Source organism: Scyliorhinus torazame, chromosome 18 (assembly GCF_047496885.1).
Source record: "Scyliorhinus torazame isolate Kashiwa2021f chromosome 18, sScyTor2.1, whole genome shotgun sequence".
NCBI classification, from domain to species: Eukaryota; Metazoa; Chordata; class Chondrichthyes; order Carcharhiniformes; family Scyliorhinidae; genus Scyliorhinus; species Scyliorhinus torazame.
Genome location: NC_092724.1, coordinates 101317334 through 101332921, shown reverse-complemented (window position 1 = coordinate 101332921; position 15588 = coordinate 101317334). Strand labels below are relative to the sequence as shown.

Here is a 15588-nt window from a genome sequence, read left to right as displayed (position 1 = left end):
CTAAAGTCTGTATAAAAGACAGACAGAAAGCGCACTCAGTAAGCGTTGCGCTGGTCAAGAGACACAGCCTGAGTGAGTGAGACACAGCCTGAGTGAGAATTTGAAACTTGGTAATTTGGTGCAGTGAGGTAATTTAGTGCAGAGTGGGAGAAGGTACTTTTTCCCAACTCTTTTGTTCTCTCTCTTTCTTCTGGCCTGTAACTTTTAATCAGCAGGGAGAGAACCTGAGAACATCTGAGACCCTCAGAAGGTAAGTAAGTGATTTTTACTCATTTTTACCTTTTCAAATTGTGTGTGTGTGGGGGGGGGGGGGGGGGAACTGAAGTGACATCACAGAAAAGCTGTGACCTGAGTGGCTGGTTTGGAATCTACACTAAATTTAAAAAATTAAGCATTGGTAAATGAATTAAACATAATTACTTAATTATAATTTAGAGGGGTATCTAAGCAAGAGGTCAGAGAGTACTATATTTAGCTTTCACATTTATAGTAGAAATCTACTGCTAGGAAACAGATAATTAACAGTAACTTTAAAACATAAAAAAAAATTTTTAACTCTAATTTACTAATTAATTGACGCAATGTCAGTTAGAGGGGTGCAGTGCTCTGACTGTCAGATGTGGCAGTTCCGGGAGGATTCCAGCGTCCCGGGTGGCTTCAACTGCAGAAAGTGCACTCAACTGGAGCTCCTCACAGACCGCATGGTTCGGTTGGAGCAGCAATTAGATGCACTTAGGAGCACGCAGGTAGCGGAAAGCGTCATAGATAGCAGTTATATAAATGTGGTCACACCCAAGGTGCAGGCAGAGAAATGGGTGACCAACAGAAAGGGCAGGCAGTCAGTGCAGGAATCCCCTGTGGTTGTCCCCCTCTCGACCAGGTATACCCCTTTGGATATTGTCGGGGGGGATAGCCTATCCGGGGAAAACAGCAGCAGCCAGAGCAGTGGCACCACGGCTGGCTCTGATGTTCAGAAGGGAGGGTCAAAGCGCAGAAGAGCAATAGTAAGAGGGGACTCTATAGTCAGGGGTACAGATAGGTGCTTCTGTGGGTGTGAAAGAGACTCCAGGATGGTATGTTGCCTCCCTGGTGCCAGGGTCCAGGATGTCTCCGAACGGGTAGAGGGCATCCTGAAGGGGGAGGGCAAACAGGCAGAGGTCGTTGTACATATTGGTACTAACGACATAGGCAGGAAGGGGCATGAGGTCCTGCAGCAGGAGTTCAGGGAGCTAGGCAGAAAGTTAAAAGACAGGACCTCTAGGGTTGTGATCTCGGGATTACTCCCTGTGCCACGTGCTAGTGAGGCTAGAAATAGGAAGATAGAGCAGCTAAACACGTGGCTAAACAGCTGGTGTAGGAGCGAGGGTTTCCGTTATCTGGACCACTGGGAGCTCTTCCGGGGCAGGTGTGACCTATATAAGGACGGGTTGCATCTAAACTGGAGAGGCATAAATATCCTGGCCGTGAGGTTTGCTAGTATCACACGGGAGGGTTTAAACTAGTATGGCAGGGGGGTGAGCACGGGAGCAATAGGTCAGAAGGTGAGAGCATTGAGGGAGAACTAGGGAATAGGGACAGTGTGGTTCTGAGGCAGAGCAGACAGGGAGAAGTTGCTGAACACAGCGGGTCTGGTGGCTTGAAGTGCATATTTTTAATGCAAGAAGTATTACGGGTAAGGCAGATGAACTTAGAGCTTGGATTAGTACTTGGAACTATGATGTTGTTGCCATTACAGAGACCTGGTTGAGGGAAGGGCAGGATTGGCAGCTAAACGTTCCAGGATTTAGATGTTTTAGGTGGGATAGAGGGGGATGTAAAAGGGGTGGCGGAGTTGCGCTACTGGTTAGGGAGGATATCACAGCTGTACTACGGGAGGACACCTCAGAGGGCAGTGAGGCTATATGGGTAGAGATCAGGAATAAGAAGGGTGCAGTCACAATGTTGGTGGTTTACTACAGGCCTCCCAACAGCCAGCAGGAGATAGAGGAGCTGATAGGTAGACAGCTTTTGGAAAAGAGTAAAAACAACAGGGTTGTGGTGATGGGAGACTTCAACTTCCCCAATATTGACTGGGACTCACTTAGTGCCAGGGGCTTAGACGGGGTAGAGTTTGTAAGGAGCATCCAGGAGGGCTTCTTAAAACAATATGTAGACAGTCCAACTAGGGAAGGGGCTGTACTGGACCTGGTATTGGGGAATGAGCCCGGCCAGGTGGTAGAAGTTTCAGTAGGGGAGCATTTCGGGAACAGTGACCACAATTCAATAAGTTTTAAAGTGCTGGTGGACAAGGATAAGAGTGGTCCTAGGGTGAATGTGCTAAATTGGGGGAAGGCTAATTATAACAATATTAGGCGGGAACTGAAGAACCTAGATTGGGGGCGGATGTTTGAGGGCAAATCAACATCTGATATGTGGGAGGCTTTCAAGTGCCAGTTGAAAGGAATTCAGGACCGGCATGTTCCTGTGAGGAAGAAGGATAAATACAGCAATTTTCGGGAACCTTGGATAACGAGAGATATTGTAGGCTTCGTCAAAAAGAAAAAGGAGGCATTTGTCAGGGCTAAAAGGCTGGGAACAGACGAAGCCTGTGTGGAATACAAGGAAAGTAGGAAGGAACTTAAGCAAGGAGTCAGGAGGGCTAGAAGGGGTCACGAAAAGTCATTGGCAAATAGGGTTAAAGAAAATCCCAAGGCTTTTTACACGTACATAAAAAGCAAGAGGGTAGCCAGGGAAAGGGTTGGCCCACTGAAGGATAGGGAAGGGAATCTATGTGTAGAGCCAGAGGAAATGGGCGAGGTACTACATGAATACTTTGCATCAGTATTCACCAAAGAGAAGGAATTGGTAGATGTTGAGTCTGGAGAAGGGTGTGTAGATAGCCTGGGTCACATTGAGATCCAAAAAGACGAGGTGTTGGGCGTCTTAAAAAATATGAAGGTAGATAAGACCCCAGGGCCTGATGGGATCTACCCCAGAATACTGAAGGAGGCTGGAGAGGAAATTGCTGAGGCCTTGACAGAAATCTTTGGATCCTCACTGTCTTCAGGTGATGTCCCGGAGGACTGGAGAATAGTCAATGTTGTTCCTCTGTTTAAGAAGGGTAGCAAGGATAATCCAGGCAACTACAGGCAGGTGAGCCTTACTTCAGTGGTAGGGAAATTACTGGAGAGAATTCTTCGAGACAGGATCTACTCCCATTTGGAAGCAAATGGACGTATTAATGAGAGGCAGCATGGTTTTGTGAAGGGGAGGTCATGTCTCACTAACTTGATAAGAGTTTTTCGAGGAGGTCACAAAGATGATTGATGCAGGTAGGGCAGTGGATGTTGTCTATATGGATTTCAGTAAGGCCTTTGACAAGGTCCCTCATGGTAGACTAGTACAAAAGGTGAAGTCACACGGGATCAGGGGTGAGCTGGCAAGGTGGATATAGAACTGGCTAGGTCATAGAAGGCAGAGAGTATCATAGAATTCATAGAATTTACAGTGCAGAAGGAGGCCATTCAGCCCATCCAGTCTGCACCGGCTCTTGGAAAGAGCCCCCTACCCAAGGTCAACACCGCCACCCCATCCCCACAACCCAGTAACCCCACCCAACACTAAGGGCAATTTTGGACACTACGGGCAATTTATCATGGCCAATCCACCTAACCCGCACATCTTTGGACTGTGGGAGGAAACCGGAGCACCCGGAGGAAACCCACGCACGCACGGGGAGTAGCAATGGAAGGATGCTTTTCTAATTGGAGGGCTGTGACCAGTGGTGTTCCGCCGGTGCTGGGACCTTTGCTGTTTGTAGTATATATAAATGATTTGGAGGAAAATGTAACTGGTCTGATTAGTAAGTTTGCAGACGACACAAAGGTTAGTGGAATTGCGGATAGCGATGAGGACTGTCAGAGGATACAGCAGGATTTAGATTGTTTGGAGACTTGGGCAGAGAGATGGCAGATGGAGTTTAATCCGGACAAATGTGAGGTCATGCATTTTGGAAGGTCTAATGCAGGTAGGGAATATACAGTGAATGGTAGAACCCTCAAGAGTATTGAAAGTCAGAGAGATCTAGTACAGGTCCACAGGTCACTGAAAGGGGCAACACAGGTGGAGAAGGTAGTCAAGAAGGCATACGGCATGCTTGCCTTCATTGGCCGGGGCATTGAGTATAAGAATTGGCAAGTCATGTTGCAGCTGTATAGAACCTTAGTTAGGCCACACTTGGAGTATAGTGTTCAATTCTGGTCTCCACACTACCAGAAGGATGGGGAGGCTTTAGAGAGGGTGCAGAAGAGATTTACCAGAATGTTGCCTGGTATGGAGGGCATTAGCTATGAGGAGTGGTTGAATAAACTCGGTTTGTTCTCACTGGAACGATGGAGGTTGATGGGCGACCTGATAGAGGTCTACAAAATTATGAGGGGCATCGACAGAGTGGATAGTCAGAGGCTTTTCCCCAGGGTAGAGGGGTCAATTACTAGGGGGCATAGGTTTAAGGTGAGAGGGGCAAGGTTTAGAGTAGATGTACGAGGCAAGTTTTTTTACACAGAGGGTAGTGGGTGCCTGGAACTCGCTACCGGAGGAGGTGGTGGAAGCAGGAACGATAGTGACATTTAAGGGGCATCTTGACAAATACATGAGTAGGATGGGAATAGAGGGATATGGACCCAGGAAGTGTAGAAGATTGTAGTTTAGTCGGGCAGCATGACCGGCACGGGCTTGGAGGGCCGAAGGGCCTGTTCCTGTGCTGTACATTTCTTTGTTTTTTGTAATGTATAACTAGAAATCTTCTTGGTAAAGGCGGAACTAGTATTTCAACAAACATGTGGTTTGGCGTCTCACACTCATGACTTTCCCTCCATCAGTTGGGAGTCTGGGTTGCTGTAGCAACGTGCATGTTTACATGCATGTTGCAGTCAGGTGCTATGGGTAGTGATGGTGGAGCCTCCAACATTCTTTCCATCGCATGGCTGGCCAGGAATTTCTCCCAGCTGCTAATGGCATATGTTGGAAGGATACCTGAGGCGTTTGGCTCTACTATGTACACACCTGGTGGCAGGACTCAAATCCAGAGCTTCTGGCTCAGTGGCAGGGATATTATCCATGGAATATTTACAGTGCAGAAGGACGACATTCAGCCCATCGAGTCTGCACCGATCCTCTGAAAGAGCACTCTATCTGGGCCCACCCTCCCCCATCTTTTCCCCATAACTCCGCGCATTGATTTACAGCCAATCCACCTAATCTGCATATCTTTGGACTGCGGAAGGAAACTCATGCAGACACAGGGAGAACATGCAAACTCCACACAGACAGTCACCCGAGGCTAGACTCGAATCCGGGTCCCTGGTACTATAAGGCAGCAGTGCTAACCATTGTGCTACTGTATCCCTTTGTTAGCCATTGCACCACCAGACTCCTCTTCATCAGTTTTAACCCAGGAATGAGTTGACTGAACCTTCTCTGTACTGCTTCTAAAGCAACTATATCTTTTTTCAAATAAGGTGACCAAAACTCTACACAGTTTTCCAGGTGTTGGGTGGGATTCTCTGGCCTCCCAGTTGAGTATTTTCCGGTAGTGGGAGATGACGCGCTGTTCACTGGCAGCAGGATTCTCTGTTCCCATGCTGTCAATGGGAATTACTATTGAAGTCACCCCACACCGCCTGGAAACCCACGGGCAGGGGTGCGCTGCCAGCGGGACCAGAGAATCTCACCACCAGCGAATGGCTGGAGAATTCCAGCTGTGGTATTACTAATGTCTTGTACAGCTGCAGTAAAACGTCCCTACTTATATATTCCAATCACTTTAAATCTAAAGTGTGAACAATAGTGAGTAGTTAGGAAACTAATACACAAAGACAGGTGTGTGTGAGTTGCATTATACACTTTACGTTTTTGAAGCTGAGGGTCTAAGAGTAGCAGATTGGTTAGGTTCACCCCAATATAGAATCCAAAATTTTGCTCAGTTTCCAAGCATTATGCATCTAATTACTCATTAAAATAACAACTGTTAGCAGGAGAAATATCGCATAATATTTATCTAGCAGTAAGAGTTTGCACATGACACCCATCAAGTTGTTCCGTAGATTTGATTTATTTTAAAATACCAGTGTGCAATAAACAATACACGTTTAATTCTGATACTTTGTTTAATTTATAAGTAAAATTGTAGAAAGTTCTGCCTGCGCAGACTTGTAGCATCTCGGGCGTCATTCTCCGACCCCCCGCCGGGTCGGAGAATGGCCGTTGGCCGCCGTGAATCCCGCCCCCGCCCCCGCCGAAGTCTCCGAAGGGAGAAAAGTCGGCGGGGCGTTAATGGCGCCGCTGCCGCAGAGAATGTCACGGGTCTGCGCAAGGCAGCCGATTTTCGGCCTGCCGATATTCTCCCTTCCGGATGGGCCGAAGTCCCGTCGACGTGATGACCGTTCACGTCGACGTGAATCAAACCTCCTTTTCATCGGCGTGACCCGGTGCTCCAGGCTCACGCCGACCAGCGAGGAGGTGAGTGACGGCCTGGGGGGTTGGCTCTGGGCAGGAAATGGCGTGGCCGCAGACTGATTGCCTGAGGAGAGGTGTGTCTCGGCTTGTGTGTGTGTGCGGCGGGGGGGGGGGGTGGTTAGAGTAGGCTAGGCTCCGGGGGAGTGCCGGGAGGGGGTCCGTGCCGGGGTGGAGGTTGGGGGTTGGGGAGGGGGTCCGTGCCGGGGTGGAGGTTGGGGAGGGGGTCCGTGCCGGGGTGGAGGTTGGGGGGGGGGTCCGTGCCGGGGTGGAGGTTGGGGGGGGTCCGTGCTGGGGTGGAGGTTGGGGAGGGGGTCCGTGCCGGGGTGGAGGTTGGGGAGGGGGTCCGTGCCAGGGTGGAGGTTGGGGGGGGGGGGGTCCGTGCGGGGGTGGAGGTTGGGGGGGGTCCGTGCTGGGGTGGAGGTTGGGGGTTGGGGAGGCGGTCCGTGCCGGGGTGGAGGTTGGGGAGGGGGTCCGTGCCGGGGTGGAGGTTGGGGGGGGGGGTCCGTGCCGGGGTGGAGGTTGGGGGGGGTCCGTGCTGGGGTGGAGGTTGGGGAGGGGGTCCGTGCCGGGGTGGAGGTTGGGGAGGGGGTCCGTGCCGGGGTGGAGGTTGGGGGGGGGGGGTCCGTGCCGGGTTGGAGGTTGGGGGGGGTCCGTGCTGGGGTGGAGGTTGGGGAGGGGGTCCGTGCCGGGGTGGAGGTTGGGAGGGGGTCCGTGCCGGGGTGGAGGTTGGGGGGGGGGGGGTCCGTGCCGGGGTGGAGGTTGGGGGGGGTCCGTGCTGGGGTGGAGGTTGGGGAGGGGGTCCGTGCCGGGGTGGAGGTTGGGGAGGGGATCCGTGCCGGGGTGGAGGTTGGGGGGGGGTCCGTGCTGGGATGGGTGTTGGGGAGGGGGTCCGTGCCGGGGTGGAGGTTGGGGGGGGGGGGGTCCGTGCCGGGGTGGAGGTCGGGGGGGGGTCCGTGCTGGGGTGGAGGTTGGGGGGGGGTCCGTGCTGGGGTGGAGGTTGGGGGTTGGGGAGGGGGTCCGTGCCGGGGTGGAGGTTGGGGGGGGGGTCCGTGCTGGGGTGGAGGTTGGGGGTTGGGGAGGGGGTCCGTGCCGGGGTGGAGGTTGGGGGGGTCCGTGCTGGGGTGGAGGTTGGGGGTTGGGGAGGGGGTCCGTGCCGGGGTGGAGGTCGGGGGGGGGTCCGTGCTGGGGTGGGTGTTGGGGAGGGGGTCCGTGCCGGGGTGGAGGTTGGGGGGGGGGGGGGGGTCCGTGCCGGGGTGGGTGATGGGAGGGCAATTGAGTTGGTCCACCTGGCCAGGTGCCAGCCTCCAACAGTTGGACCCATGCGGTCCATGCCACCTGGCTGGGGGGAGGAGGGGATATGGGCAATGATGACATGTCGTCGTTCCCCTCCCCCCCACCAGGCCGTCATGTTTTCAGACCATCCAGCGATGTTGGCCGCCGTGGTGGCAGCCGCTCATGTCTATGTTGCCCTGGATGAGGAGGAGGAGGAGGAGGAGGAGGAGCGTGCCAGAGAGGCGGCGCAGGCTGCCGCAGGCTGCCGCAGAGGGGCAGGCGGCAGCCGCCCAGGCTGGAGGGACACCTGACCGACAGGACGAGGAGGGGGAGGAGGACGTCGCGGCCCCACGGCAACGGAGGCACCCGAGGGCGCCCCGTGTGTACCGGCCCCGGCAGTCATACCAGGACCTCACGGACCGGGAATGCAGGAGGAGACTCCGGATGAGCCGGGAAACCGTGGCACACATCTGCCACCTGCTGGCACACCTGTCACCGCGTGGCACTGGCGGGGGACACCCTCTCCCCGTGTCCGTCAAGGTTACGGTGGCCCTGAACTTTTATGCAACGGGGTCATTCCAGGCACCGAGTGGGGACCTGTCCGGCATATCGCAGACATCGGTGCATCGGTGCATCCGGGCAGTGTCAGATGCCCTTTATGCCATGGCGCACCGCTACATCCGCTTCCCCGTGGACCGGGCCAGCCAAGATGCCCGGGCCGTGGGCTTCTCTGCCATTGCCGGGTTCCCCATGGTCCAGGGCGCGATCGATGGGATGCACGTCGCCGTGCGGCCACCTGCAGATAACAGGGCCGTGTTCACTAATAGGAAGGGGACCTATTCGATGAACGTACAGGTGGTCTGCGACCACCGCATGATGATCCTGCACGTCTGCGCCCGTCACCCAGGCAGTGTACACGACTCATTCGTGTTGTCGCGGTCATCCATCCCCGGCATGTACGAGGGACGCCATCCCCGGCTGAGGGGCTGGTTGCTGGGCGACAGGGGCTACCCATTGCGATCGTGGCTGATGACGCCTATACGGAGGCCACGCAATGAGGCGGAGAACCGCTACAATGATGCCCATGTAGCGACAAGGGGAGTGATCGAGAGGTGCTTTGGCGTGCTGAAGATGCGTTTCAGGTGCCTGGACCTCTCTGGGGGCGCCCTCCAGTATCGGTCAGATAGGGTCGGCCGCATCATTGTGGTGTGCTGCGTCCTGCACAACATAACCCAGCAGAGGGGCGATGTGCCGCAGGCAGAGGAGGGCGGAGTGGAGGAGCAGCAGGAAGAGGCCCAGTCCTCCCCAGATGAGGGGGATGGGGGCAATGGTCAGGGCAGACGGGGTAGACACAGACGGGTGGCTGTCCACCGTTACCGGCTGGCCCAGCGGGCACGGGACAGACTGATAGACGCCCGCTTCACTGACTAGATGGGCGTGGGAATCGGGTAGTATGGCCACAGACCGCACACCATGACAACAGCCGACCACCCACACCCCCCACCCATCCACCCCCCCAGCACCCTCACCCCCCTCCCCAACCCCACACACCCCACCCGCATGCACACCACCCCCCCACTCCCAATTGCCGATCCACCGGCGGCACAACGGGCCGGGCTCACCCAGTTGCGGGTGGACGCGTGTCTATCGCAGGCCATGGAGAATGATGACAACCCGCCTCCGATGAGCTCCTGGCTCTACATCGTTGGACTATGTCTGACCCATGGCCACAGTACCACCATCCACCCGGACCATCCCTGCATGCGGCTGTGACACTGCAGCGCACGGTCCCGTCCTCTGCCCGGGGGATGTTGATGGCGGCCCAGGGGGAAGGGGGCAGACTCACCTGGAGCTGAGGTAAGACCACCCCTCACACACACACTTGCGCTCAACGTACATGACACCCCCGCACACTTTGGACAGAGCACAAAGGCAGCTTCGGTAGGTGTAACATTGACTTTAATAACCAAAGGAGTTCATGCACGTGCCCTAGCCCCGAAAACTCATCTGTGCCCTGCACCCGTGCCAACTTACTCAGTGTCTAATTGTTTGGCCTTACGGGCCCTTTGACTACGTCTAAGTGGTTCCCCAGACGGTACAGCAGAACTGGAGGTGGACTCCTGTGATTCCTGCCCTCTGACACTGGATCCCTTTGGCGGCCGTTTCCTGGGGCGTCCTGGCCTAGATGGGCCTGGCTGCGGCCCGGGCGACTGGGATGGCGAGCTGCCAGCCTGTCCTGCCCGTTGCCCACCCGATGCACCTGGGACGGAAGGGGGGGGAGTCCGAGGTGTCGCGGTGTACCGGGACCTCCCCTACAGAGGGAGCCGGGACGGACCACACCACCTCCTCCTCCCTCGGGGTGCCCGATGGCCCCCAGGCCTCTACATGGGTGGGGGATGCGAACGGACTGGCCATCTGACGCGCCCCCGACATCTGGCGCTGCCAGTCCTGGAGGCCCGTGCTGGTATCGGCAGGGGTCTGCAGGTTTGCAGCCATGGAGCCCAGGGGGTTGTCGAACCCTGTCTGCGACAGTGCGACGCCAGCTCGCACATGGCCACTGGCGCCGATGCCCTCAGCGATGGCCTGCTGAGACTGGGCCATGGCCTGCAGAGACTGGGCCATGGCCTGCAGAGACTGGGCTATGGCCTGCTGAGACTGGGCCATGGCCTGCTGAGACTGGGCCATGGCCTGCTGAGACTGGGCTATGGCGTGCTGAGACTGGGCTATGGCGTTGAGCGCCTCTGCCATCTGGCGCTGGCTCATGGCCTCCTGTGAGAGGGCAGCCATTTCCTGGGCCACAGACGCCGCCTGCACGGAAGGCCCCAGGCCTCGCAAACCGTTCCCCATGTCTGACACCGTCGCACCCATTGCCTCCACCGCGGACGCCACCCGTGCGGTGTCAGCCTGGGTGGCACGCATGACCGGGACCACTCCCAGCTCCTGGACGCGGGTGGACTCCTCCACCTGCGACCGCAGCCGCTGCAAGCCACCCGTCACCCTATTCGCTCGTCTCCGTGTCGGTGGTTGCATCGGATCTATGTGTGGGTGTGGTAACTGCAGGAACCCGGGATCCATCTGGGCGGCAGATGTTCGCTTGGCCTGGGCTGCCCTCCGACCGCCCGGTCCCTCTGCTGCTCCTACCTCCACCTGCTGTACCGGGACGGCTGTGTTGTGCGCACCAGTGAGTGTACCAGACGCCTCATCACTAAAGTGCCCAACCGTGGTGAGTGTTTCTGCGATGGTGGAGGGTGTTGGTGACAGCAGTGGCGTTGTGTCGTGCTCTTCGTCCCACTCTGAGTCCATGGCACTTTGGGGTGGGGGTTCGTCTCCACCCATCCACTCTGAGTCACTGTCCGGTATTTCGTCTTCCCGGGTAGGGGTGTCCCGGGTAGTGCTGTCCCGGGTAGTGCTGTCCCGGGTAGTGCTGTCCCGGGTAGTGCTGTCCCGGGTAGTGCTGTCCCGGGTAGTGGTGTCCCGGGTAGGGGTGTCCCGGGTAGGGGTGTCCCGGGTAGTGGTGTCCCGGGTAGGGGTGTCCTGGATAGTGGTGTCCTGGGTAGTGGTGTCCTGGCTCGGATGTGACGGGGGCCTGTGGCTGCCCCCCTCATCGCTGGGTGGTCGCTCCCGCACGTGACGGGGGTGTCGTCTCCCTGTTGCTCCAGGTCTCTCCGTCTCCCGTGGTCTCCGAGGGGCATCCTGCAGGCGTCGCATGCTGGAGGGTCCGGGTCTCTCCGTCTCCCGTGGTCTCCGAGGGGCATCCTGCGGGCGTCGCATGCTGGAGGGTGCGGGTCTCTCCGTCTCCCGTGGTCTCCGAGGGGCATCCTGCGGGCGTCGCATGCTGGAGGGTTCGGGTCTCTCCGTCTCCCGTGGTCTCCGAGGGGCATCTTGCGGGCGTCGCATGCTGGAGGGTGCGGGTCTCTCCGTCTCCCGTGGTCTCCGAGGGGCATCCTGCGGGCGTCGCATGCTGGAGGGTGCGGGTCTCTCCGTCTCCCGTGGTCTCCGAGGGGCATCCTGCGGGCGGTCTGCATCTGCGGGGATGGGTGCCTGGACGTTTGGTCCTGCGATACACAATGAAGCATGCATGGTTAGACATCAGGCAGTGATCAGGTGATACGGGAGAGGGGGATATAGGGGAGGGGGGATATGGGGACGGGCTGTTGGTGGCTCACTTGCTCGTGGGGCCCCGACCTCTGCATCAGCAACCTCCCGGTCCTCAGGTCCGCCAGCCAGTTCCAGGGCCCTTTCCTCGTGTACGGTCAGTGGCCTCTCATCAGCGGGCCCTCCTCCAGTCCTCACATGCTCCCTATTGTTGTGTGCGCGCTTCTCCTGGGGGGGGGGGGTGGTGGCAGGGGTAAAAGGCAACAGTGTTAGGCAGGTATATGAATGCACGCCATCGGTTGCGCGTGCATTGCAGAGGTTAAGGTTAGGGCTGGATTCACTTGGGGATATGGGGGATATGGGGGAGGGGGGGATATGGGGGAGGGGGGGATATGGGGGAGGGGGGATATGGGGGATATGGGATATGTGGGAGGGGGGATATGGGGAGGGGGGGATATGGGGAATATGGGGGAGGGGGGATATGGGGGAGGGGGGAATATGGGGGATATGGGGGAATATGGGGGAGGGGGGATATGGGGGAGGGGGGAGGGGGGAATATGGGGGATATGGGGGAGGGGGGATATGGGGGAGGGGGGATATGGGGGATATGGGGGAGGGGGGATATGGGGGAGGGGGGATATGTGGGAGGGGGGACATGGGGGATATGGGGGAGGGGGAATATGGGGGAGGGGGGATATGGGGGAGGGGGGATATGGGGGAGGGGGGATATGGGGGAGGGGGGATATGGGGGAGGGGGGATATGGGGGAGGGGGCTATGGGGGAGGGGGGATATGGGGGAGGGGGATATGGGGGAGGGGGGAATATGGGGGAGGGGGGGATTTGGGGGAGAGGGGATATGGGGTATATGGGGGACGCTCACCCTGCCTGCTCTGACGAGGTCGTTCACCTTCTTGTGGCACTGGGTGCCTGTCCGTGGTGTTAGGGCCACAGCGGTGACGGCCTCTGCCACCTCCCTCCACAGACGCCGGCTGTGGCGTGGGGCAACTCTGCGGCCGTGCCCGGGATACAGGGCGTCCCTCCTCTGCTCCACCGCATCCAGGAGCGCCTCCAAATCGCGTGACTCGAACCTCGGGGCTGAGCGACGGCCAGCCATCAAGTCGGGTGTTGCGGTCGGCTGTTCCGGTCGGGTGGGGGGGAGCTGCGCGGCCTTATGAGCCGTCACGCCGTACAGCGCATATGACGCTGCACGGCGTGAACCACTGCGCAAGCGCGGATCCCGTTACGTCGCTGCTAGCCCATTTCGGGCCGCAGACTATCGGCCCATTTTTATGACGTGACGCAAGTGGGATTTGCGCCGTTTTTTGCGCCGATCGGCGGAGTTTCCGCCGATAACGGAGAATTTCGCCCCTCATCTTTCCGTGTTCTCAGAACATGGGTGGCATTGGCAAAATTGCAACTTTTTCTCATTCTTCAGCCACCCAAAAAACTGATGGGCCAATTGGAACCACTCCAGTCCTAATCGTGATGCCACTCTCGTGACGGTGCTAACAGGCAAATTATTTGACCTAGTGGGAGTGCTTTCACCTCTAGCCTGAAGTTTGTGTGTGTTGAAGTCCAGAGGGCAGCACGGTAGCACAGTGGTTAACACTGTTACTTCACAGTGCCAGGGACCCGGGTTGATTGCCACGTGGGTTACTGTCTGTGCAGAGTCTGCACATTCTCCCCGTGTTTGCGTGGGTTTCCTCCAGGTGCTCCGGTTTCCTCCAACAAGTCCCGAACAATATGCTGTTAGATGATTTGGACATTCTGAATTCTCCCTCAGTGTACCCGAACAGGTGCAGGAGTGTGGCAACTAGGGGATTTTCACAGTTACTTCATTGCGGTGTTAATGTAAGCCTACTTGTGTCACTAATAAAGTTTATTATTATAAGTTGCCAGCTTTGAGGTGAGATTTTAAACTGGGGAGTCACTTGATTATTTAAATGAATGTAAAGGGCACCTTTAATTGCTACTCAAAGGAGACAATTCCCCTCGTGTTCTGAACGACATGAAAAGATAAATCTGTGTCAGCATAAAGAGGCACTTCAACGTCACTCAGGTCAACAGAAACTGCCGAAGCGACCTTGACTTTGCACCTATTTCGTGCTCAACCTGTCCTGGGAATAGGTTACAGTCACTTTTGCAAGAATTTTGAACAGCCTCACATGTACAGCAACATGTAGTGGCAATGTAACTCAGGAGGGACTCCCCAATTTGACCCCCAAGCACACCGAAACGAAATAGCGTGAGAGCACATTGCATGGGACTACTTCACACAGGTTCGAGTTTACAGTCCGCGGTATAACCCCAGCCTGGTGTAGGAAGTGCTCACTGGACACTGGGGCACTTATCAGAGACTTACTTCTAACTGGTTTTAATGCACATATTGCCCTCCACACCCTTAACATTAAAAATGAGCTACCTACGGATCAGGGGTCTGAATCCAGGCAGGTATGTACAAGTGTCCTTTGTCATGGACCTCAGAATAACATGGATCTGCCAATTGCACTTTATGGTTACCGGTTTCAAAGTGTAAAACTGGAATATAACTGCAGCCTTTGATGCAGACGTGGGAGTATGGGAACTGGAAACATGGTCTATTCACTGGCACTGACGATTAACAGGCCCCATAATTGCTCCTCGACACCCCTCTACTTTCATATTTGCACATGAAGTTAACGCTTTCAGATTCTTTACACAAAACACAGGCGTTATACCCACCTAACAACATTAGTGAAGTACGGAACATCTTTGTCCAGATTCTTGTGGTCAAGTGGTTTTATGATGGCTTCCTGTTAAAGAAAAATTAGGCAGGGACCTGCAGTCAATATCGATGAAACTGACAGATAAAAGGAATAGTTCACTCTTAAATTTTATAAAGAGTTATGGATCAAATGCTCAACAGTTATCTTCGAGGCATTTAATAACCTTGGGGCAAAGCAGAGGGCGGGCGGGCTGGGAGTGTCAGGTACAATTCTCCCTAACTTCTTTTCTGGCGGAGTGAAATATTCACTTGTTTTAGCAACTAGGTTTCTTCAATTTAATCATCACCTGCATATGCTCCTTCAGTTCTGTGATGTTGATCACCATCCCAGTGAGTGGATTGACCTGAAATACACATGAATTGGTAGATCAGAGATTAAAGTTAGAAAAGTTAGATTCACCACTCAGCAACGAAGAATTGGACAGAATCACTTTCATTCGATGATGGTTCCCTTCCACTGAATAGTCTTTGTCATTACACTATTAGTTATCATTGTATTGCTAATTCTCATTCCAAAGAAGTTTTGAAAGGGGAAGATTGCATTTAAATTAATTTATTCACATTAAAGTGAAAAAACTCTTTCTAGAACTGAACCTTTTGACTGCCACAGTAACCCAGAAATCACTATCCTTTAGTCTGCCATTTATAATGGTTCAATCACTGAGATTAATTTAAATGGTATTATAGCAATAAATCTACAAAACGATTCAGCATAGCTTTATTACCGAAGTGATTCTAAACTATGAATTAAATTAATTTTGTTTACGCACTTAATGTTTCTCGTTCTCATGAGGTTTTCCTCATTCTCGTTTATCACTATACTACATTAATTTAAATGTTACTTTTTTTTCTATCTATTCAAACGTAATTATCTTTTCTATGTATTATTTTCTTCTAAAGAAAGACATTTATGGCTCATGCAGGACTTCCCTGTGTTTGATGTGGAGTGCTGCCCTTTGAGC

The 15588-nt window shown here is 55.0% G+C and overlaps 1 protein-coding gene across 2 annotated transcripts in view; it reads right to left on the bottom strand.

Annotated features, from left to right (window-relative positions):
- The window catches only part of pts (6-pyruvoyltetrahydropterin synthase), a 46541-nt gene that overhangs the window by 12212 nt on the left and 18741 nt on the right, over positions 1–15588 (bottom strand). For both annotated transcript variants that reach the window (XM_072483084.1, XM_072483083.1), the window contains exons 4-5: positions 14914–14970; positions 14584–14654 (exon numbers count right to left, since the gene is read on the bottom strand). In XM_072483084.1, coding sequence (XP_072339185.1) covers positions 14584–14654; positions 14914–14970 — 128 coding nt within the window. The remainder of the gene's footprint in view (positions 1–14583; positions 14655–14913; positions 14971–15588) is intronic.